At 39.0% G+C, this 25,274-nt stretch overlaps 3 protein-coding genes across 5 annotated transcripts in view; 2 read left to right on the top strand and 1 right to left on the bottom strand.

The window, feature by feature from the left end:
- The first annotated feature begins 1,565 nt into the window (after positions 1 to 1,565).
- LOC5515890 (polypyrimidine tract-binding protein 1) lies at positions 1,566 to 12,018 on the top strand. The gene is made up of 20 exons (XM_032385672.2): positions 1,566 to 1,682; positions 1,783 to 1,838; positions 4,365 to 4,421; positions 4,821 to 4,895; positions 5,564 to 5,629; positions 5,774 to 5,923; positions 6,330 to 6,548; positions 6,653 to 6,704; positions 6,884 to 6,942; positions 7,075 to 7,175; positions 7,268 to 7,341; positions 7,541 to 7,615; positions 8,006 to 8,088; positions 8,471 to 8,504; positions 8,992 to 9,084; positions 9,639 to 9,733; positions 10,159 to 10,277; positions 10,428 to 10,502; positions 10,666 to 10,729; positions 10,926 to 12,018. The coding sequence occupies exons 2-20, from the start codon at positions 1,794 to 1,796 to the stop codon at positions 10,992 to 10,994; spliced, it is 1,605 nt and encodes a 534-aa protein (XP_032241563.2). The 5' UTR covers positions 1,566 to 1,682; positions 1,783 to 1,793; the 3' UTR covers positions 10,995 to 12,018.
- On the bottom strand, positions 10,923 to 16,038 carry LOC5515944. Its single transcript, XM_032385671.2, has 2 exons — positions 15,552 to 16,038; positions 10,923 to 14,832 (listed from the first exon to the last, which is right to left on the bottom strand). The coding sequence occupies exons 1-2, from the start codon at positions 15,997 to 15,999 to the stop codon at positions 13,283 to 13,285; spliced, it is 1,998 nt and encodes a 665-aa protein (XP_032241562.2). The 5' UTR covers positions 16,000 to 16,038; the 3' UTR covers positions 10,923 to 13,282.
- Positions 16,039 to 17,719: 1,681 nt separating this feature from the next.
- LOC5515889 (cytoplasmic dynein 1 heavy chain 1) overlaps positions 17,720 to 25,274 on the top strand; it is a 55,262-nt gene continuing 47,707 nt past the window's right edge. For all 3 annotated transcript variants that reach the window (XR_007306215.1, XM_032385646.2, XM_001636007.3), the window contains exons 1-7: positions 17,720 to 18,330; positions 19,009 to 19,267; positions 19,728 to 19,914; positions 22,278 to 22,498; positions 22,904 to 22,954; positions 24,392 to 24,561; positions 24,845 to 25,108. Coding sequence is in view for 2 of the 3 variants with exons in the window: in XM_032385646.2 (XP_032241537.2) it covers positions 17,810 to 18,330; positions 19,009 to 19,267; positions 19,728 to 19,914; positions 22,278 to 22,498; positions 22,904 to 22,954; positions 24,392 to 24,561; positions 24,845 to 25,108 (1,673 nt within the window). In the remaining variant the exon portion in view is untranslated. The remainder of the gene's footprint in view (positions 18,331 to 19,008; positions 19,268 to 19,727; positions 19,915 to 22,277; positions 22,499 to 22,903; positions 22,955 to 24,391; positions 24,562 to 24,844; positions 25,109 to 25,274) is intronic.

Raw genomic sequence — 25,274 nt, forward strand, 5'->3', positions numbered from 1 at the left:
ATCGAGGTTAAACATGGACCACCAAACTGGTAACGGCGCAACAAGACCAAGGACATTTTTATGCATAGATATAGCGCCTTAACCACGACAGCAATGCACAAACACACTGCGCAAATCTATAGGATACCGACGTCTTGCAGGCAAAGTCGTTATCATTGGATGGCTTGTTGCCTTTTAAAAGACTCGTAAGGACCCGACGGCCTGTTTATGCGTTTAACCAATGCAAGACTAGAGATACGTCAAAGTGAGCTTATGAGGCTTGTTCATTATCATAATTCGCCTACATCCTGTTCTCTGGTGTTTATGGGGTTGTCGTGACCGCTATGACATGCTTATGGTATCGTGCGAGCTTGGGTTGTGCGCCCAAATAAAGCATTATGGACGAGTTTCTATGCCAAATAAACTCTTAGGCTACTGTGAATAATATAATAAGATGTAATTGTATTATCAAAGCCCACTGCCAGCTCGATGCCTCTATCCGTCAGACTTATAGGGGGAGGGGGGTGAAAAGGTTTTCGGATCGGCGGATCCGACCTAAAATGGCACGCGACTTGTGGATTAAAAAAAATAGATTGTTTTCTCCTATCATACGTTGCGGATTTGGATTAAAGCGAAACTTTGAGCGGATCGGCGGATTCGACGAAAAGCGGCCTTGCATGTGACATAAAGCAAATAAAGCGCCCACTATCGAATTAGCGCACCCCTGCGGCCCCAAGAGCCCAAGAAATTGAAAAGCCACCAAGGCGTTGTTAAAACAAGCATTTTAAATGATACCATGATATTATAAACAACACGTCGGAGTTAAGAAAAGTGGCTCTTAAAGGAGTACTGAATTCATTACGTTCTTTAAACAGTGAAACCAGGCGCTGAGCGAAGATTAGCTTGCTCCTCTAATAATCAGGAGAACATCATATGCTCCCTTGTCTGGTGTGACCCCGATACAATTATACCTAGCCACACCCCCACAGTGTTAACGATTAACATTCCCACTCAAGGAAAATCCTGCCGATCTGACACAGACGCGGCCCGCAGTCACCATCACATGAGGCCGACATTTGGATTCCATTAGCAAAGGCACATCAACTACACTGCGTTCTCGGCGTTTGTTTCGCGCTTGCGATGTGTGTTTCGTCGGGGTGCAAACATCCTTATATGGGATGGCTGTGTTATGCAGTCTCGTGTCGTGATTGGACGAGCTTCGAAGGCTTCAGCTGGTGCGAGATGTTGTTACATAGACAACCTACCGCGCAAACGCATTTTCATCCCAATTATATATTCTAATAACAATCTAGGATATGTTAATGCTAACTTAAGCTTTTTGTGTAATTATAAAATGACACAAAGCGATATGCAAATTTGTGTCAGTCTATATATCTAAAGGTTGGAAAGTGGGAGAGACGATCTTTGGGCGGTCTCAAATAGAAGCTTAGTAGCAATGCCATTTTTTTCTTAGCGTGTGGCTGTTGTTGTTGTTGTTGTTGTTGTTGTTTTTTTTTTTTTTTTTTTTTTTACAAACTTTTGATTTCGGGAGAAACAGGACTAAAATCAACCGCAAAAGACTACCTACATTTCCTTGCCCCTGATTGGTCAGATTCCGTTCTCCTATCCCAGAATGCCATGTCGGATTTATTTGAAGATTCCGATCGGTCGCCATTTTGTTCCTGTGGTGTAAAGCGCCTGAGGTAGACCTGTTTGCTTCCATTTAATTCGCTTACTCTATACTGTTGGGCTAGAGTCGAAAGAATTCGCATTCACCGTACTTCCTCATTATTTATTCCTCAGAGACGGAAAGTATGACAACTGTCGCTGCACTGGCTGGATTGGCCTCGGGAACTAAGGTTTGTAAGTCACCTTCGTGTTTTCGCACCGTGTGCATGTGGTCGAGTTTAGGCAACTGCGAAAAAGCTAACGCTGCGACCCTAAGTTGCCCTTTCCAGCCAGGCCACTGCACACAGCCTGCTTTGCTGCTATAAACTATTGAAGATACCCTCTTGAGTTTTTATAATGTTGTGTAGCTTATCGAAAGCTTGGTTGTAACGATGGAGATGTGTGATTTTTGATATTTTTCTCCTCATCGTTGAGTGTGAAATTCGTGGTAAAATATAGCCTCATTTGCGATCGAGTAACCAATCCTGTCTGGCTGCGGTCTGTTATAATTTGTTTAAACCTAAGAAGAAGATGTTAAATTTCTTTATTTTATGCGTTGCTCGGTTTACGTTTCCTGTCTTGTTTTGGACCACGTTGTGGGTGCATTTCCGCTTGCAAATTCGACTGGTTCTTCTAGTAGACTTAAACATCACAGCTCTAAAAACAAGAACTTCCACCAAGCAAAATAAACTCAAAAGCATACGGTTTCTTTAATTACAACAGTCGATAGTTGTCTGGTATTTTCAAGAGGGAATTTCAAGAAATCAGTGTATTTTCTCTGTCGAGTCTGTGTCTTGTTACGTGGCAAAACTTCCTTCGCGAGAGCAAGTCGTGATGGCGCGAAACTTGTTGAAAAATTTAGATCCCCAGGTTCCTAATAATACCTCGTTATCTGCAATCTAACGTGTAACAAAGCTTAAACAGCTCTTTTAAACCTTGTAACAATCCTTCCTGTGTTGTGATTTTGCCCTAGGAGAGTGTTTTCTTTGCACAAGTGCGAACGCTGGGCTAAATTCTTTGCAAACGTTTCAGTTACCTAGTAATGGAAGCTTTAGGTTAGAGAGAGCGACTTCTATGAATATTTAATGCTATGAGACGCTTTTGAAGGCAATTTTACTTCGTTGTTTTTACACTTTAGAGTCAAATAAACGTCAAGATATCGTAGCTTTAACTGATAAAGTACTTTTCAGCGTATTTATTGTTGGAAGATATGTATTCTGCGATAGCTAGACCTCACAAATTGAGGCAAATATCGCATCCCTGAACTTGCGTACATATAATTGCGCCTCTTTAGACTGCCAAAGATAATATCCATGGTTAGTAAATCTTGTTTAATTATAAAGGTGGATTCAGGGAAATTTCCTTTTAAGATTACTAGTTTTGGTATTTTGGTTAGGCAACTTGTTTCTTTACATAGAATAACTTTGCATATTTGGACACGCGTAAATACACGAGTGTATTTACCGAAGCGTTTTGAATAAAAATATGTCGCTGGTACTTCTGTTACGTCATTTTTTTAATAGATTGCACCATTTGAACGAAGAAAAAGATTGATTTTTATAACTTTATTTGGGCAAATGCATATTATACTCTTTAAACAAAAAGATATCCATTATTTTGTAAAAAAAAAAAAATAATTACCGCAATGACTCATATTCATGTCATGAAACTATGGTCACCAAATTTCTGACGAAGAATGTCGCTCCCTCGTTAATACCATTTCATTTAAATCTCATTTGTTATGTCTTTAGGTTTTTCCTCTATTTTTCTAATATATTGCTACATTTTGGGATAATTTCCTGTTTAGCTTCTAGTTTCTACCTGCTACGTTATCGCTATATGAATTATTTGATCCATTTAAATGACAACCCCTTCTTGGTATCATGTCAGCCCTTTTCAAAATGGAAAATATACCAGTAACAATATTGTCATTGAAATTACCCCCACCAAGCCCTTCACAACACTAAAACAAGACTACCTACCATCAACCCTAACCTCAGGACATGACAAGATATGTGGTGATATAAGATTTCATCCGAAACATAATATATGGACACTCAGACAACAAGGCTGATTTCCAAATTTAACCATACAGTTTCTATGCCCTTGTACTTAGCTTTTCTGCTTCAAACATTTAGCCATTTAAGAAAATGTGACTTTCTTTAACAATACAACAACAAGCAAATGAGCATATGGAATATTTGATGATGAGAGCAAGCCAAGAGTATCGGTTTTCCCAGGTGTTGATAGCTAGCGGACCTTTGTCAAAAAAGAGTGTTTTTTAATTTACTAGGTCTGCTTCAATCATCACATTAGAACTTTAGAGTGAATAAAGTATTACATGATTATTCATATATGTTGTGAGTCCTTTTTCATTTTTAGAGAAAGCAAATCCTTTACACATGGGTCTTGTCTAACATACTTTCCTCAAGTAAAATCAATAAAAACAGTTTTTACCAGTTGGCATGTAGTTTCTCTTCCTTTTTTATTATCTTTTCATTTTATTAGTTATGCATGTTTACTGTGATGTCCAAACTCTAAAAGATATTTGGCTAGAAGCCATAGTGAATAGGTTGTATTACTTTAATGTTTGTTAATGTGTGATGATAAAAGGTCATTGACTGGGTCATTGCTTATGGGGCTTTACTTTTAACATGCTTAAATGAATGCCCAAAGCTTCAACATTGATATATTTACGTTTTTCTTTTCCCTTACAGCGCACAGCCGACGACCTCCTAGTCAACATGGCAGGGATCTCCCAAGATCAGAAGAAAGTATGCACATATAAAGTTTTGGTTTATTTTTATTCATTACATTTTCTATGGCATTCCAGCAGTTAACCAAAATTTATTTTTATTAAATTCCCAATTTTACATGATAAATATAAATTAGAAAAGAAATGGCCTAATTATGGGAAGGCAGCATAAGTGATAAGGGGCTATTCAGATGTTGTTGGTATTATCAGTATTAATGGCAACAATTCTGAGATGTAATGACTAGATTAAACTTCTCTCATTTAAGGAACTTTCACTAATTAAATTAAGCTTGCCTTTTTTTTTGTTGTTGTTGTTGTTGTTTAAATTTTTTTGTTTATTGGAAGTTGCAAGCCATCAATTGTCCTTGATACTGTACTTGTGATATTTTACCTTAATTCACCCTATTTCTTTTTACAGCCTCGTCTTGACGCAAACCCACCGTCAAAAGTCCTTCATCTTCGTAATGTTGCAGCAGAGGCTACTGATGCTGAGGTGTGTAGAGCACGATATGGCAGCCTTCTTATATCCATACCGATAATCATGCTACAGTATTTTTAGAATGATCAGTAGATATGTCTGCTTCCATATATTCAAGGCTCACAAATTTATACATATACCTATATATTTTAAATAAGGATACACTCAGGTTTCATGGTTGTCAAATAAGGATTTAATTTTAAGGCTGTTAGGCTGTTTAAGTGCTGTTATGTTAGCTTCCGATGATAGAAGTAGCTCCTACTAAGACCCTCTTATGTTTTATTTGGAACTTTGGGCAAATAAGAAGAGGTAAAACCAAGCCCTGAAAATATGTGATTCTATAAAATCGATGCTCATTTAGCTTGGCATGTATTATTTGAGGCTCACTGAACTTGGCATAGTTTATTTGATGCTCACATGGCATAGCTTTTATAAAGCTCACTGAGCTTGGCATAGTTTATTTTAAGCTCTCTTAGCTTAGCATAGCTTATTTAATAATAACTGAGCTTGGCATAGTTTATTTTATTCCCTCTTAGCTTGGCATAGCTTATTTAATATTCACTGAGCTTGGCATACTTTATTTGATGCTCACTTAGTTTTACTTGTTAAAGGCCTTCATTTTTATGATAATAAAAAATGCTTTTCTATTTACTGTATTAATATTATGTATATTTTGTCATTAGATTATTGCATTAGGGATTCCATATGGCAGAGTCACCAATGTTCTGATGTTAAAAGGGAAAAATCAGGTAGGAAAGTAGTCCTTTTTCACCTTTTTTTCTCAATTTGTTGGAGCCATTTGATAAATACATTACTGCAAACTTGTAATCTATTTTCTTTATGAAACCACTTTGTCTAGAAGCCAACATAATTTTAATTTTTTGTGGCTTCAGGCCTTTCTTGAGATGAAGACAAAAGAAAATGCCATGGCTCTTATGAACAGCTATTCATACATCCCACCTTCCATCAGAGGTCGGCAGATCTACATTCAATACTCAAATCATCAAGAATTGACAACAAATGAATCCCAGCACTCTCCAGGGGTGAGTCCCATTGATGCCCTTGATGAATAAGGAGGAAGCGAGTCTTGAGTTGAACACCATCCTCAAGAATATAAGACAGATCAAATGTAAACAAAACAATGAAAAATGAAACTTTATTGCTTGTGGGGACTATAAAATATTTATTAGTAGAACTGCCCTTTCCTCCTTAGTTATTGAGTATTCTGTGTAATTTGTCATTCTTAGACCAATGACAAATTAATGTGATGGTTATTGGGTTCAATTCAAGTGAGTGGATTTGGTTGTCAGAAGTTTAAATCTATGTTTAAGCTTGGTGTATTAATCTTGGTTGTGTATTAATTAACAGATGTGCAACAATAGATATGGGCTGAAGGAAGAAAGGTTACTTAAGAGTATAATTCCTTGTTTGTTTGTTTGTTTTTCTCAGACATCACATATCTTGGCAATCGCTGGCACTCCAGAAGTGATGTCAGCAGCTGCTAACAGTGCTCTAGGGGGGCTCAGTTCCAGTCATCTTGGTGCAGGGATAGGCTCTTTAACTTCAGGGCTCGGCATTGCTGGAGAACTCCCTTCTGTCAATGGATGTATACTCAGGATTATAGTGGAAAACATGCTGTATCCAATCACCATTGAAGTGCTTAATCAGGTACAGTTTTAAACATATTCTAGCAATTGGTACTTTTATTACTGTAGAATACAATGCACACCTATTAATATCAACATCTTACCTGTTTTCATCTCTTTTTACAGATATTCACAAAATACGGAACAGTGTTAAAGATTGTCATTTTTACTAGAAATAGTAAGTTGTTTAGATCTTTCTCTTCAAGTAATTCTTGAAAGACAATTGTTGTTAGGACTATATACTCTTGTGGATTTTTCAATATCCATTTCTAAAAAAAAATCAGGGAGAGTAAACTTTAGACTAATTGTGCTTTATTATAGAGCTGTTCTTTATTGATTTCTGTTTTTAATTCTTAGATCAGTTTCAAGCATTGGTACAGTTTTCACAGTCAACAGAAGCAAGAGCTGCAAAATGTGTAAGCTTACTTGAAATGCTAAATAGGTTATTAATTCTTACAGTAGTAAAGTTTATCATATTTTCTCTGCATGTTATAACAAAACTGTAAATTCAACATGCTGTTTTTTTGTTTGTTTGTTTGCTTTACCAGAGTCTTGATGGTCAAAATATCTACAATGGCTGTTGCACATTACGGATAGACTATTCCAAGCTAAAGACGCTCAGTGTGAAATACAACAATGACAAAACCAGGTAATGCACACAAGCATTCATTCACACCTCATTCCATTCTACTCCACACCACACGCCTGCTGAATGCATGTCTAATCCATTTATCCCTTTAGAGATTACACACGGCCTGATCTACCATCTGGGGAGAGTACCCCTGACCCCTCTGCCTTGGGTTTTGCTGGACTTGGTAAGTCAAATTGTTGTGGTGTCAAGCTAAAGCCCAGTACATGTTGGGTAGTTTGCCATCATTTTCTTGTGGCGTGTTGAGCAAAGCTGGCTGCTTGTATCATTTTTGTTTCAACTCACTTGTAGGTTTCTGGCATTACACATTTCTGTGATGCATACTGTATGTTTATCTCTAGGCTAATTGCAGTTATTGTTTGCAGCAGGAGGAACCAGTGTGTTAGGAAGCCCTGCAGCTCTTCTTGGCTTCCCAGGTCTTGGGGGTCTACCTTTAGCAAGTAAGACTAACTGGAACACTACTTCCTTATAGTTGATTTCACACAATACCCATGCTGATTGCAAACTTGTTGGGAACTTGGTAAGAAAGTTTGTAGCAAAGGCACAGAGAAAGCTTCTAACTAATTGTCACAAAGTTGAGGATTTGATTGATGAGTTGACAATAAGCTTCTAAAATTCCCACACAAGTTTATCAACCAATGTGGCCAATGTTTGTGAAATCAGCTGTGCGGAGCCAAAGGTCCAAGTATTAGTTTTATTGCTAGACAGTTTATATTTCTTTCTAATGCTGTAATCAGTGTAAAACAAAATAAAAAAGACTTCTAGATCCACTTGTCCTGACTTGACTATATATTATTTATAAATGTTTTTTATTGTTTCTTTACTTCTAGATCTTGCATCCCTAGCGAATGCTGCCCCTCAGCGGATGCCAATGGGCAGCCCATTAGTTCTAGTTAGCAATCTTAATGAAGAGGTTTGTAGATCACCACAAGTCTACTCATCATTTTGACATACTCCAGCCAGTGTACTCTCTTTCTCAAGTAAAGGACACTTAATGACTTCAAACACTCCTGTTGCACCATTTTTTACTCTTAATTTTTCACCACCTCTGAACAAAACTTTTTCAACTTCTTGACCACGTCATCTGAAAGCATGGTGTCTTTAATCCCCAGTGTTATTTACCATTAGATAACCTTTATTTGATTTTGATTTTATTTTGCATTCTTGCTGCGTCTGTAATTCTAGCCTCTTCATTCACTGAACCTGTTTTTTTTTTTCCTGTATTTTTTTCTCTCTCTACTCGCATCCGATGCTGCGCCCTCTCTGACTTGGATTCTCATCTCCTCTCCCTCTAGATGATTAGCTGTGATGCACTTTTCACTTTGTTCGGTACGTCTCTCATATCCACTCTCTTCACTCATGTGTTATAAAAGGTTTTGAATGGCTACTGTCTCTGGTAGTTATTGTGTGGTAAAGTATATATATATGCATATTCTCCTGTGTGAAAGTGTTAGTTGTAACCCTATGTATGGTGCGTTCCTCATACTTTATTTTTAAATCATTAAATTCACCTGTGAATAAAAATCATCAATATACAGTATAATCAAAGCAGACCCCTAATGTATCCATCCATAACACTATTCTAGTAATTTCTTGTTCATTTGCCATTCCAAACCTTTTTATTCACATTCTGGCTTTGCTTTTTATTATTTTATGTTGCTAATATAAGGTTTATTATTTCTTGTTTGTTATTTCAATTCACAAATCATTTTTAACCAGTTAAGATAGTTTGGTTTACCCAACCTTATTTTGAATTTTGATGGATGCTTTTGAAAACTTACCAGAATTTATATGTTTCTCTTCTGTGGTTGATTAGGTTGCTATGGTGATGTGCAGCGTGTGAAGATACTGTTTAACAAAAAAGACACTGCTCTAGTACAGTTTGCAAATGTTCACCAGGCACAAACAGGTAGAATGTTGCTCGTTTTATGGCTTATAAGGATAGGACACGGGTTTTTCTTCGTCCACACGACAGCCTATCAAACGGTACTGCTTTCTATCAGTCTTCTGGCAGCTGCCATTTTCACCCGCCTGCGCACAACGTTAAGATATGATCCTCTCTAGGGAGATGGATTGGGGCACTCACCATGTTGCAGTATAGTGCTTGTTTCCTCTAGAGTGTTAACTTTGTCTATGACAGCATGGAAACCTTTCAACCTACCTTATTCAGCTTAATTTTTGAGCGTACTTAAATTCACGTTTTTCGCGATTTCAAAACATTCGCGAACTTACAGACGAAAAATAGGATAGGCGCTGGTTTTAAGATTCACCAAATGGAAAACTATAGCACCACTGTTATCTTCATTTGTGCACTTTTGGGATATTTTTTTACTGGTTTGAGCATCAACCCACCAAAATATACAGAGCTACAGGACCTCACAGTGTCCATGTTCTTGAAGCCTAATGTGTTGATCTAATGTTACTGCATTACAGTATAGCCACACTTTTCCTTTTATTTTCCAGCTATTGGTCATCTGAATGGTGTGAGAGTCTTTGGCAAGGAGATGAAAGTCACCAACTCGAAGCACACCTCAGTGTCACTTCCCAAGGAAGGAGAGGTCAGTGGTGTCTGCTTAAAGGGATATTCTGTTAGAAATAAAGGCAGGGTTGTCCCTAACAAATCTGTATGCAGTTTGGCTAGAATATTGAGCAGACTAAGTATATTAAAATACTAAAAAAAAGTCATAGCTGGTGAAACTTGCTGGCACCTGGCAGACCATGCTGGCAGACCATGTCTTGAATGCAAAGTTTGAATAACTGTACAGTACATGTCTCAAATCAAATCAGAATGTTTTATAGTTTTTAAAGACATTGTTGACGGAAATTCAGTCATGTTGGGTTTTTTTTGTGTGGTTGCTTATATCTTTTTCTGTAGACTTAATGTACCCACAAAAACAAGTCCACAATTTTCTTTGTTTACTACAGAAACTACCTTTATTCATATATATCTGAGATATTTTTAATGACATATCTTTTCTGACAGGACACCAATTTGACCAAAGACTACATGAACTCACCACTTCACCGATTCAAGAAGCCAGGCTCCAAAAACTTCCAGAACATCTTCCCGCCTAGCAGAACTTTGCATCTCTCGAACATCCCGTAAGTACAAGCAGGTCTGCGACACGAGTCTGGTTCATTATTATGCAAAAGAAAAGATAAGACATGGAAATCAGAAATTTGTTTGATTTTAATCCCTGGGATGCTTATTTCCTGGACGATTTTCTTGACTTGTTTTGCTTCTCTGTGCAGGGAAAGTGTAACAGAAGAGGAGCTCACCAGCATGTTTGAGGACTGTGGGGATGTCGCCGACTTCAGGTTTTTACCGTAAGTGTCGAATCATTGGACCAGTTTACTTATAGTGTCGTACACAATAAAAAAACCTTTCTGCGAAAGGATCTTACTGTTTGATATTTTCCTGCTAGTGGAGGGGTGTAACTGAATTCTTATTTACGCACCTTGTCATCACCATGCCGATGTTGATTTACAGGAAAGACAGAAAGATGGCACATCTCTCGATGGCAACGACTGAAGAGGCCATTGATGCTTTGATTGTAAGTCTTTCTACAGTTGCTGTTGATTTATGCTTTAGAGGATTTTCATGGTGTGATTTACCAGTAAATAGAGCTCAGGCATTTGATTTTAACCGGTCACTAAATGTCCTTTAATGTATCCACATATAAAATGTTAAATAGACATTTACTAAATTGTTTTTTTTTTATGTTTTAATTTCTATTTTTTTTTTTATAGAAAATGCATAACTACAAAATAAGCGAGACACACCACCTTCGCGTGTCGTTTGCGCGATCTTCCAACTGATGCGCCCTGCCCCGCGATTCACCTCGTCAAGACACCACATCATTCCCCCATGCTGCCTTTCCTGGAGTCATCAGCAAAGATACCACAGGGTGCCTGGCAGACTTCCTGACTGCGTGATTCACCTCGTCAAGACACCGCATCATTCCCCACGCTGCCTTTCCTGGAGTCATCAGCAAAGATACCACAGGGAGCCTGACTTCCTGACTGCCTCCAATATATTCACGGACGTTTCTTTTTAATATAATGCACTTAATTATACACCTTGTTTAGTGATCGTAATCCCTTTTTAATCCTTTCCCAATTCAGTTGTTAAATTTGGTCGATTCGAGATTTTATATGTTGATTTAAGTGGTGTTCTGTTTTCTAGATAAATTGGTTCTTGTTATACCATTTCCACAATCTATCGCGATTTGTTTATTTCGCCAGAAACTATCTTATGTAGAATATAATGAATGTTAACGGCAATTTCGATAATTTTTGCAATAACAATTTACCCAGTTTCAATTGGGTTTTGCACAAAGTGATCATATCCTATGGTAGTGATGTTGAAAAATTTTCAGTCCAGATTTGACGCTGTGAGCCGGCGTCTTGCATGCGTTTCGTTTATCAGCATCTAGCCTTCGTATTTCTTCCATCACAGTTTTGTGAGCCGCAACATATTTTTCCATAAGTGTTGTGCGCCTTGCCCACCGAGTTTTCATTTCGTTAATTTAACAACTGTTGCTTTTAGGAAAATTGTGATTGGTTTGTGTAGGACACGCTTGCCTTAAAGCCCAAATTACCCTGGTGATACAGTGCCTGCCGTTAGTCAATATGCAATTTAATTGCCGTATATAGTTTGTACATAGTTAAATGTTAGTAATCGCATTTGATTTCGAATATGAAGCAGTTTTTATAATACACGACGCTGTGCGACCAGGGTCACTTGGGCGATGGTTGCGGTATTACGCACACATGGTTTGTAGTTGTTGCTTCGCATTTTCTATTGAAGAGATTGATAGATAATAAACAAGTTACTTTTGTACCTGCGTGTTTTTATGGTTTTAGTTACGCGCATTAAAGCATTTTGTTGCCAGGCTAAGATTGCTTACCCCCTACAACGTGGCGCACAGTCTCATCGTATCAATTTGCCGACAAACCACATTTTGATGCCCACTTTGCGTCTACTCACTATTTGATATTCATATGGCGTTTAGTAATTTGTTGATTTCCTTTTACCCAAGTTAACTTTTGATATTCACCCGATGCCACATTTTGATATTCACCTGACGCCAAATTACCCTTTTGATATTTATCTGGCGTCAAGCATTGTACCAAGCCACCTTTTGATATCCACCTGACGCCAAGCATATGCACCAAGCCACCTTTTGATATCCACTTGACGCCAAGCATATGCACCAAGGCACCTTTTGATATCCACTTGACGCCAAGCATATGCACCAAGGCACCTTTTGATATCCACTTGACGCCAAGCATATAAACCAAGGCACCTTTTGATATTTACCTGGCGCCAAGCATATGCACCAAGCCACCTTTTGATATCCACTTGACGCCAAGCATATAAACCAAGGCACCTTTTGATATTTACCTGGCGCCAAGCATATGCACCAAGGCACCTTTTGATATCCACTTGACGCCAAGCATATGCACCAAGCCAGATTTTGATATTCACCTGACGCCAAGCATATACACCAAGCCCCATTTTGATATTCACCTGAAGCCAAGCATATGCACTAAGGCAGCTTTTGATATCCACTTGACTCCAAGCTTATTCGCCAAGCTACCTTTTGATATCGACATGACGCCAAGTATATTCACCAAGCCACCTTTTGCGATATCCAACTGACGCGAAGCATATCCACTAAGTCACCTTTTATATCCACCTGATTCCAAGCATGTCCAACTGACGCCATGCATATGCACCAAGCTACCTTTCGGTATCCAACAGACGCCAAGCATACCCACCAAGCCACCTTTTGATATCCACTTGACGCCGAGCATATGCACCAAGCCAGATTTTGATATTCACCTGACGCCAAGCATATACACCAAGCCACATTTTGATATTCACCTGACGCCAAGCATATGCAGTAATCCATGTTTTGAAAACCAACTGACGATATGCATTTGTACCAATCTACCTTTTGATATCCACCTGACGCCAAACATATGCAGTAATCCACGTTTTGATATCCAACTGACTTTTTGTCATGAAAGGTGTGTGTAACTTACTATTGCTATACTATTTAAAATGTTTCTCTTAAACCTCTTTTCCAGTGTTTATGGCACTACCTACAATAACAAAACTTAAGCAGATGTGGCTGATCTTTAACGCAATATGATTGGTCACCATAACTGTTTATCCTACTTATAAACCGCTGGTCTACCACAAGCTCCCCGTCCTTCAAGCCTACACTTGCCTCGAACATGCCATCTCCGGGCGAGACGACAAACTGAACTTGATACCCCCCCTCGGACATTGAGTCACGTGCTTTTCTGCCATGAACCGTACCGCACGAGTCACAGATATCGTTCTTTTTTGTCTTAATAAACGTTTGCACCTTTATGTTTGGCATTTGTTTGGACAGAGATTTGATTTCCGTAAGTTTTAGTTTTTCACACAGATTAAGAGTCTTCGAACCTTTAACTGTTAATTCATTGATGAACTTGACGATTCTGTTTGCAATGATCCCTGCGATTGGTTGACGGACGTCTTCTCTCTCCCAAGTCAGGCAAGGACACCAGTGGCTATCAATACCCGCTGATGCGCATGTGCGAGAGCTTGGTTCAATCCGGTTTAACAGGCTTTGACCGACGCGAATTCCTGTTGGCTGCTTAGGGTAGCTCAAGATGTGTCTAAGTGTGGCATACAAGTCAAATGGTGACGTTAGTACCTCGGAATTGCTTTTCAAGTTGCTGTATAAATCGGGAAAATTAAACGCAAACCACGGTGGAAGGGTAAGCGATAGATGAGGCAACCGTTCCTCTAGTTTACCGTGCATTGTTTTCCGCCATTCGCCGAATCTGATTCCGTGATCACCCATGATAAAGACCATAGAGTTGTTAAGATGAGAGTCCCTCTCTAGATTACTGAATAGCTCCACTAGGTCTTTATCCGCGTATCCAAGTGCATTTTCGTCATTGTGCGTCAAATACGAGAAAAATACCACCCCAAACTTGGGGCGGTCCCAGTACGCATTGACAAAGTCCTCTAAGTAGTTCAGAGAAATCTTGTGAATAGCTTGATTTCCAACACAACGTTTGTTATCATTTTCCTGGACAATCGTTTCGTCCACATGTATCCAAAAAGGCCGGGCATAATGGTCTGTGGGCGGCTCATGAAACCCCTTTAGTCTCAAATTAAACGCGCCTAACGATGGATCGTCTTCAGAATGCATTGTGGCGTACCCGTGCTTCACAAAATCTCGAAAAATCCAGTTCCACCCATCAACAGTCTGGGCCCCAGGTTCCCCCTTTCTTGCCTCGGTCTGCTGATACACAGGCATCCCTGTGAGTAGGGCTGAGAGTTGAGCGGTTGTGCCATCTCCGACTATCCCTTCGCCCTTGAAAAACAAGGTATGGCCTTGCTCTATCAAATATTGCCGGGTTCTTTTTAGTTTCCGCTGAAATTGCGCAGCTGATGTCGACTCAAGTATGATAAAGAAGACATTAACCGGTAGATCGCCAAGTGATACAGGTCGACTTGCTATATCCTCTTTGCGCACGATTTGCATGTGGACCTCTTTTTGTGTTTGGTCATTTTCTGCGTTGTGTATACTGACTTCTATGAATTCAGAGCTCACTGGGACACTAATTGTAGTACTTGAACTAGCATTCCCTGTAAAACAATATACATGGAACATTTTATTTATTCGTCTGTTCAATAACAGCATAAATGACTTGGCGCACGAAAAACATTTTGGGCTGTCCTTTTCAGCCGCCATTTTGTCATCCTAGCAAAATACCAAGCGTGAGAAAAGCATCCATTTCCATCAACTGATTTAGGCAAACTATTACGATATTATCAAATAAATTTGCTAAATAAAATGTTTAACTTTATTTTTAGACGGTTATTCCGAGATCTCCTCACCTCATTTGTCTTACAATATTGAGGGAAAGCAATAAAGATGTTTTTGCTGAACCTTTCAAGGGGCTTGCCAGGCCAGAGGGGTGGGGGGTGGGGGGGAGGTGGGCGGGTACAAAATCGTATTTTATCGGAGAGATCGAAAGTCATTTTATAAACCCAATAATTATTCAACTATTTTCACAAAGAAATTCAGAAGAAAATGCAGTTTTCGTGAAAGATGTTTGTGGAGGGGGAGGGGGAGGGGGGATGGCAGTCGGAAAAGGGGTGGAGTGGGGCAGTTACACGCGTGTTTCTGTGATTTTCTTCTCCGTCTCCTAGTACACTCGCAATAAAAAAAACTCGAAACTTCTAGAAAGGGAAGGTTCTACTAGTCGTGTAAGGGAAAGTTGGAGCCCGTCATTGATAAATATATGGCTTTCAAATATCTAAAAAAATGAGCTCTCCTCTTCAAACGTTTACTCAAGACATACCTCCAATAGGAATTTCCTTTCCAAGTTCGACTTTAAAGTCACTCTCGTTCTTTCTTTTAGCTCTAGTTATTTTTCTGTATGAAGCTCTTATATTTTCCCAGGAGTGCAGTGCGATATTTAGAATTCCATTTCTGAGTTCGCTGTGTTGGGAGCCGTAACAACGCAGTCGGTCATAGTTAACCATACTCGAAATGATGTCCTTGTGATATGGGTCTAGTTCCGGTAACTTGCAAGCAGGGATGTTTTCATGGTTTGCGTCGCGTGTAACTTTTATCGGTCGTGTCAAGGCAGTCTTGTTCATAGTAGAACCAGTGGTATAACCCGAATAGTAGCTATGTATAAGAGCTATCAGTATTAGTGCAATAATTCCCGCGTATAGTGCAAATCGCCTACCCCGCCTTACGAGGGAAAACAGTCGTCGAAAGCACGATTCCCCGTGCTGCTTCATTTGAAGTGCGATCTGATAACTTGGAGTCTTTTCATTTTACTACACCGTTGTCATAATTTATTTATTTATTTTTCACGGTTGTAGGGCGTGTGGCAATGCTATTCAATCGATATACCTTACCAGGTTGAAGGCCATCAAGAAAGGCCAGTTTACAAAAATTGTATTGGAAGCTTGATTTAACTAGCTTCCTACATTTATTTCTCATCTATGACACCATATCGATGATTGTAAACTAAGCCAATCGCCAAAACTTTTGTGTTTTATCTGAGATTTTGATTTGTTTTAAATAATTAAAATCTAAACAAATATTCTACATCTTTGCAAAAATAGATGATTTTTTCCCCATGCGAATAAAGCAGATATGTCGTTATGGTCATCGCAAGGGCAAAAGGAACTCGAAGGAGCACGGAACTACGAAATTCCCTCTAATTTGGCTGGAATGTGCCTTGATTTGAGAAGCGCTTCCCGTGTTCATATAGAAAACATGATCAAGTTACGTTTCCGTAACTGAGCTACTACCCTGTAGCGCGCGAACAGTCCCAGGCAAAATTTAGCCAAATTAGGAGGGAAATTGCGTGGTTTAATATCAGAATTTAGTCTAACAAACCCTGTCTCTACTGCCCTTGCCATGGCGGAAATTCCAGAAGATAAAGCATTGTTCTATGAAGTCGACAGTTATGAAGTGCAATTTAAAATATGCATGACACCAAAAAGGTATAAGCTCGCGCGTCTACTGTGATGGCTGTACTTTTTGTAATAAACACATTCATAGAAAACATGCAGCGGAAGGAAACAAGCTGCCAGCTTCATAAAATGACCAATAAGAAATTTGACCACCCAAACAATGGAGAGTGCCTTTATGTTTGAAATGTTCGTTCCAACGAAACACACGAAAAATATCCCATCAGTCAGATTATTCCGGCTTGTGACTTGTCAGAGAACAATTAGTATTTCACACATAGTTTAGGTGTTCATAGTTTTACAGTTTTACTGGTTACGCGTGGACTTTATTTGTGAGACGGTCAGAAGGATGGGTTACACTGGGTACCAGAGCCATCAGACTTCTCTTGTCCAGTGACGCTCAGCCAAAATGCCGTGAAGTCACTGGGCGAGAGAAGTTTGAAGGCTCTGGTACCCAAGGTAAAAGAGGGGTTTGACTGGTAAAAAGAAGGAGGGTGGGGTGATGTGAGATGTTATCCAAACAAGTTATCAGACTTGTTAAAGTTATTCTGTTTGAGTATGCAAACCGTTATCGAGAATCATCATTCATATTTGTATCGTGGATAGATAGATAGATAGAAACTTTATTAAAGTGTCATAAACAACTAATAATAAAATGGCAAAATGAAACCATAAAAGTTGTCTCCTTTGTACATGGGCCACCTTCAGCCCGTGCGCGAGCAATAAATATGAGAGGTCACAATGACTAAGCCTTTATGAGGGTACCTGAATGGTTCGCCGAAATTTCGTGTGCTCGCAGTTCTCGACTTGCTCATGTTTGTGCAAATTTCAGCTTCGCATTGAGTTTCGATGCTCGCTGTTCGAAATTTATCTAAAAAAATAAAAACGTTCGGTCTCACAAAAAAAGACGGTGTGCTCGCAAAGTAGCACCAACCATTTGAAGGCCCTTGGGTGTTCTCGTCAATCCTCATACATTTTTCATTTGGGACTCCTGTGTCCCAGTTTTGGGCTCCCTGTGTCTAATTTGCCCGACGTGGAAAAATGCAAATGAGATCAGCCCGGATTCATAAGAGAGAAGGGAGGGAAAAGTCTTCTTCTCTATAGAAGTGAAATTTGGTCTTTGTAAACCATGCAGGCCGGTTCAGACGGCGATGACGCCTCAGAAGAGGTCGCCATTGTCGAGACTACCATATTTGTGAGTTATTTAAGACGAGTTGTGCCGTTGTTGCTCGAAGGGGAGCCAGAAGTCCCTCTCGAACTTGACTCTGCTCTGAAGGACGCGGTTCATCTCGACCATGTAAAAAAGTTCCTCGCAGATGCCCAAATTCGTAGTCTTTTGGTCCAAAGAACACCCCTAAAAGATGAGGAAGAAGGCGAAGAGGCAGCTTCTACTGAAAGTGGTTCAGATAATGAGAAAGAACGTGCGATTTACACGCTCGACTTGGATGTCCACTACACAGCACCGAAGCTCGCCAGTGTGGCGTTCATCAAGCGAGGAGCTGTGGTCGAAGCTGACAAAAAGATTGCTTCCCAAATCAGAGTCATCAACCTAAATGAAGGATCGCCCTACGAGACGCTACATGCTTATATCAGCAATGCTGTGGCTCCCTATTTCAAGTCCTTTGTCAGGAAATCTGGAAAAGCTGACCGGTGAGTGAGCACACTGTCACTGCCATCTTGGATCAGAAATTTATTTGCTGTACTCGTTTCGATTTTACACGAACAAATATTAATTCACTCTGTATTGTTCCATGATATATCCTACTGGTTAAATTCGTATAAAGCACGTCTAAAAAGCGTGTAAATTTCTGTGAAATACACCGTGGGTGTGCCTTCCTTGTGGGCTTTGATTTTAATTTTCCTCTGAATTTTAATTATTGAATTTCAATATTTATGTACATTTAGTACATAAAGGAACGAATATGGCATTTTTAAGATTTTCAATTTCTGTTAATCTTAAGAGGTGAGTCAAGTATTATAAATATTTTTTTTCAAAAAGAGATTTTCCAGGAGACACTGGTTCACAAGTGAACAGAACTATGGTGTCATGGTGTCAATCAATCCCTGCAATATGCAATATTATAATATCCTTTTTCTGGCGGCTGATGTATCAACTGTTATTTGTTTTGTGATAGAAAATCGAAATATATACAGGTTGCAGAGAAGTAAGACATTTTTGTACTAATCTTAAACAAAGCTTTAAGATCACGAGTGCTTTTTTAAGTTAGAATAATAAACCTTTCTTTTTAAGAATTTCACAGGTCAAACCAAATAAGATTTTGACAATTGTGTTATGACCATATCTTAATGTCTCTTTTTTCTCATAAGTGATGGTGATAAAATGGTGCCCTCTGTTGAGAAGAAGATTGCAGAGCTGGAGATGGGTTTGCTTCATCTCCAGCAAAACATTGATATCCCTGAGATAACCCTGCCAATTCATCAGTATATCACAATGATGGTGAAAAAGTGTTCAAATGATGAAGGACGCCGTCCGAAGGTACAAGATTTTGGTGACAAAGTTGAAGATTCTACATTCTTGAACCAGCTGCAGAATGGTGTTAACCGTTGGATCAGAGAGATACAGAAGGTATGCTGGGATATTGTAGTTACAGAGTAATTCTTTGTGGTATGGAACAGATATCTTACCAAGTATGAATATTTTTAAAACATTGTTCCATTTTTTTAACATTTATCCAGTTTTGAGTATCATTTCTTGATAAGTGAAACAGCAGTTTAGACAACATTAAAAAGACAAAAAAATTCTACATGGTTTTAATACATTGTATACAGTACTTGTGAGTATGTTGTCATGTTGCATTAAAAAAAACGAGATGTTTGCTTACTTTTTGCTAGTTACTTTGGGTTTGTCCTGTTTATAGAAATATAGCACTTCCCTTTAATTCTAGAATTTGATCACAAGTGTGAGGGCAAAAGTTTACAGAACAGCCAATCAATGTTATGAGACAGCAATATCACAACATATCTCAATATAACACACTTTAACTGCTGCAATTAGTAGTAATGGGACTCTCTCTCGTCCATTTAAGGTCACAAAACTGGACAGGGACCCAGCGTCTGGAACCGCTCTACAAGAGATCAGTTTCTGGCTGAACCTTGAACGAGCTTTGCTGCGTATTCAAGACATCCGCGAGAGTCCAGACATTGCCCTCACACTAGACATTCTAAAGCATGGCAAGAGATTCCATGCAACTGTCAGTTTTGATTCTGATACAGGTACTGTGTCTATAGGGTAAAATAAGTACTGATGTGACCTGGGGGTCGTTTTCAAAAGTCCCGATAAACCCGGAAAGTTACTCGGTAAGCCTCCGATAAACTTTACGGGTGTTTCTAAAATGCCCGCTATTTTTTGGCCCGGAAAAAATCTTGGTAACTCGCCCGGTAACTTACGGGAGCTCAAGAGCTCCCGTTAACTTACCGGGAATAACTTTTAATGCGATAATTGATACCCAAAATGATGTTTTTCCTTAATATTTTCAGCTAAGTTCATAGATAAACTATTCATCTTGAATTAGCCAAGTTGAAATATCCAATTTGGTGCTTTTTTTCCGATTAAATCTCGCCATTTTCAAATTGTGTCGAGTTGTAGTGAGTTTGATGAAACCATTCCACTGCCCGATAAGTGAGCCAAATATGGCTAACATAATTTTATGGGATTCCCTACCAGCCAATCAGGTTTCTTTTCTGTCAAATGATTTGACATTTAGCTGTCACCGTGCGCCTAGAAAATGTAAACAACTCTGCGAAGGTATTGGACGTTTTGCTACAAATGAGGCTTTATCTACTTGTTTTTTGTCTTTTTTTTCGGAAAGTGCCGATGCCACAGCAGTGTTTGGGGTACCGGATGTCTACAGACATTGACAAATCTACAATTGTTATTGAGATTCAATAATAACTACTTACTAACAGAGAGTGAGGTCATGCCGGGAAATATCAAACTGAGGCTTTGGCGTATGGACCGAGGCTTTGCGAGATCAACTTTCGCTTTCGCACGAATATCGATTAGTTTATCGATCGATTTCAAAAAGGCGGGAAAACAAGAAACACTCAAGTGCTGCCAAATCAAAAATTGAAATGAGTGAAAAGATTCAACAAGTAATTGGACAACTTTTCGGGCTATTTCCCTATTATTTGCACCTTTTGGAAGCTACAGGTTTTATCATAGTTGAAGTTTATCCAAACAATAACAAAGAAAGCTCAGATGCCAGTCTTCACGGATAAATGGACCGTTTAGTTTGAAAACTCCATGGTATGGAAAAAAACAAGTTTCTGAAGTAAAATGAAAAGGCTAATCGCTTTCTGCTGCTTTATGATTTGATGAAAATATTTCATTTACAAATAACAGGTAGTACTTTTATCTTAAAGAGACTTTTCTGGGTCTTTACACCCCTTGTTATTTATTCATTTGTCTTTGTTTATCCGATATAAATAATTAAAGCTTTGTTATTCTTGGCTATCGGTGGCGCTGGCTTGTCATCTTATTGTTTTTCTTTTTGTCAAAATTTTCCTTTTCAATCACTTCAGGATAATAAAACTCCGACTCAGAATGCTTGTCCATTCCCATTTTTTTTGGTGGCTTTGGTTTTTTGGTCGATTTTGTTTAAGTGAAATTTGTGCAACCGAACAAAACAACACAAAAAGCTCACAAAATTTCCCGCTCCAGATACGGAAAAGGACGGCCTGCCAACCAACCATTTCTGCTTCTTCTGGGTGTTAGAATTCACTACTCGAATGTTCTCTGTCGCTCATTTTGCAGTGTGAAGGTGAAAAAAACATTAAAAAAAAACAGAAGATTGTAAAAGTTTTTTCGTAGGGCAATACAGAATTCCGTAATGCCCTCAGAGACGGGCAATACGGGAATGTCACAACTGCCTATTAGCCAATCACAGCGCACGTACTATCGCAGCCATATAATAATTATTTGGCCGATCTATTTATTAACTCTGAAAATTATAATTTGCTTATCGGGAACCCGTGAACAACCGGGACGCTACCACTAGCTTTGAGAAACGCTCTTCTTCGCCCGGAAAAGTATCCTGAAAACTCTCCCCCATACCCTAACGGGCCAGGTAATTACCAGGAGTTTTGAGAAACGACCCCCTGTTCACACAATAATTGGTGTGTAACTATGGATTGAGCTTATTGCTGTCAAACTGGGTATTCTTATCAATGCAAATTTCCAGGATTCATGCATTAATTCTGCTTATCAAAATGCAATTGTGACTAGTAAGTCTATTTTGGATTATGGTCTGAGCACTAGGAAAATTAGCAGTTTTCTTAAGTTCTTTTGATAAGAATTCATACTGTATTGTATTAATAAATACATGACATCCTTTCTGAATATTTCAACCTAAGGACCACCGTGCTACTGTTGTCCCATAATAACTAATAATAAGTAGATTTATATAGGGCTTTTCTCTTAAGGATCCAAATGCTTTCTATGATTCTGTACCCTGTTTATTTGCCACATCCTCTTTAGTCAAGGTGGGTAAAGTGAATTGGACTCCTTTTCAGACTAGCTTAGTATTATGAAACCCTGTATGTAATTCTATATTTACATCCTTGTCTATTTTTTGAAGGTCTGAAGCAAGCTTTGGCTACAGTGAATGACTACAACCCTCTGATGAAGGACTTTCCCCTGGATGACCTTCTTGCAGCCACTGAACTAGACAAGATCCGACAGGCTCTTGTTGCCATCTTCTCCCACCTGAAAAAGATTAGAAGCACAAAGTACCCCATCCAGAGAGCATTACGCCTGGTGGAAGCTATCTCACGTGACCTGAGTTCACAGCTCTTAAAGGTACATTAATTATTTTGTACATTCAGGTCTCTGGTAAGGTGCCACGCTTTTGGGGATTTGCCTTCTTCCAACAATATGCCATGGCTCATCTTGAAAAGATGCGCCTTATGTTTTCCACTATTTTGTAGAAAACCAGAGTCAATTGCACTAAACTTTTGCGCTCATTCACAAAACTCTCAACATTTATTTTGCAGGGCACTAGTGCCTCAATAACAGAAAGCCCTTTTAGCAGAAAGCCTGCACCCTGACAACAGAAAACTTGCACCTATAGTGGAACATTTGTGCTCATGCCTTTCTCACTTTAATCTTGTGCCTGTTACAATTAGACATCAAGAAATATCTGATGCTATGAAATGTCCCTATTTGTGCAGAAGGATAGAATGAACAATTTTTGTTTTATTCTAGGTTTTGGGCACAAGGAGACTAATGCACATCACCCATGAGGAGTTTGAGAAGGTTGGTGAAATATGTATACATTACTATGTCACATATGTATGCATGAAGCTAGTTTATTTATAGACTGTAAGTCATAGTAGATTCTAAGGAATAGTAGGCACTGTAATCTTCTAAGGGCATTTGACCAATAGAGACAGACAGGATATTTTGACCCTGTGGGTTGCAGGGAAAACTGATAAAGAAAAGGGGGTAGATCAAGGTGTGTACAAATCTGTTTCCAGATCATGGTTGCATACTTATGAGAGAGTCTTTTTCCAGATCGTGGTTGCATATTTATTAGAGCGTCTTTTTCCAGATCATGGTTGCATACTTATGAGAGAGTCTTTTCCCAGATCATGGTTTCATATTTATGAGAGCCTCTTTTTTCCAGATCATGGTTGCATACTTATGAGAGAGTCTTTTTCCAGATCATGGTTGCATATTTATGAGAGAGTCTTTCTTCAGATCATGGTTGCATATTTATGAGAGCTTTTTTTTACCAGATCGTGGTTGCATATTTATGAGAGTGTCTTTTTTCAGATCATGGTTGCATATTTATGAGAGTGTCATTGTCCAGATCATGGTTACATATTTATGAGAGCGTCTTTTTCCAGATCATGGTTGCATATTTATGAGAGTGTCTTTTTCCAGATTATGGTTGCATATTTATGAAAGCGTCTTTTTCCAGTTCGTGGTTGCACATTTATGAGAACGTCTTTTTCCAGATCATGGTTGCACATTTATAAGTGTCTTTTTCCAGTTCATTGTTGCATATTACGAGAGCGCCTTTTTCCAGATCATGAGTGCATATTTATAAGCGTCTCTTTCCAGATCATGGTTGCATATTTATAAGAGCGTCTTTTTCCAGATCATAAGTGCATATTTATGAGATCGTCTCTTTCCAGATCATGGTTGCATATTTATGAGAGCCTCTTTTTCCAGATCATGGTTGCATATTTATGAGAGGGTCTTTTTCCAGATCATGGTTGCATATTTATTAGAGCGTCTTTTTTCAGATCATGGTTGCATATTTATGAGAGCGCCTTTTTCCAGATCATGGTTGCTTATTTATGAGAGCGTCTTTTTCCAGATCATGAGTGCATATTTATGAGAGCTTCTTTTTCCAGTTCATTGTTGCATATTTATGAGTGTCTTTTTCCAGTTCATTGTTGCATATTTATGAGAGTGTCTTTTTCCAGATCATGGTTGCATATTTATGAGAGTGTCTTTTTCCAGATCATGGTTGCATATTTATGAGAGTGTCTTTTTCCAGATCATGGTTGCATATTTATGAGAGCCTCTTTTTCCAGATCATGGTTGCATATTTATGAGAGGTTCTTTTTCCAGATCATGGTTGCATACTTATGAGAGCGTCTTTTTCCAGATCATGGTTGCATTTTTATGAGAGTGTCTTTTTCCAGATCATGGTTGCATATTTTTGAGAGTGTCTTTTTCCAGATCATGGTTGCATGCTTTGAAGTGTTCTCTACATGGGATGATGAGTATGAGAAGCTGCAGGGTTTGCTGCGAGACATTGTGAAGAAGAAGCGTGAAGAGAGCCTGAAGATGGTATGGCGAGTCAACCCAGCACACAAGCGGCTGCAGGCGAGGCTGGAACAGATGAGGAAGTGAGTGATTATATAGCTCTTTGGCCTATCCAGTTTAGAAATGGAGAGATTAGTTCTAAATCTCGTTATTGAAAGAATAAAAAAGGAATACTTAACACTATTAGGCTTTCATACTATTAGCTGAGGTACTATGGAAAATTAGTTCACAGAATACAGAAGCATCTAACAAAACAGTTTTGCTTGCCAAACAAGACATGCATACAACCCTAACTCCAAGCTAATGCCTTTAATTTTCTCACTTAAGCTTGTATGTATTGTAGACATTATCCTCAATTCTTCTCAGGTTCCGTCGCCAACATGAGCAGCTGCGGGCAGTGATTGTGCGTGTGCTGCAGCCCCCTACTGTAAGTCAGGCTGCCCCGCCCAGCCCTGGAGGTGCCATACCTGCCATGCCCGAGGAGGAGGAAGCTAAGGCCACATTGTTGCTTGACCCTGCTGATGCTAATGCTATACAAGAGGTCAATCTGGCATATGAGAATGTCAAAGAAGTAGATGGACTTGATGTGTCCAAGGAGGGATCGGATGCTTGGGAAGCAGCCATCAAAAGGTGCCACTGAGACTGTAGAGTTAAAACAGAACTGTTTTACAACAAGTTTTGCTTTTACAGATTACTTTCCCAGTTACTGCTTTTACTGTCTTTTACTGTTTTTATTGTCTTTCTTGACTTTCAAGCTGCAATTACTCTATTAATCAAATTTGTTAACTCGCAGCCA

Source organism: Nematostella vectensis, chromosome 1, assembly GCF_932526225.1.
Source record: "Nematostella vectensis chromosome 1, jaNemVect1.1, whole genome shotgun sequence".
Classification (NCBI taxonomy): Eukaryota; Metazoa; Cnidaria; class Anthozoa; order Actiniaria; family Edwardsiidae; genus Nematostella; species Nematostella vectensis.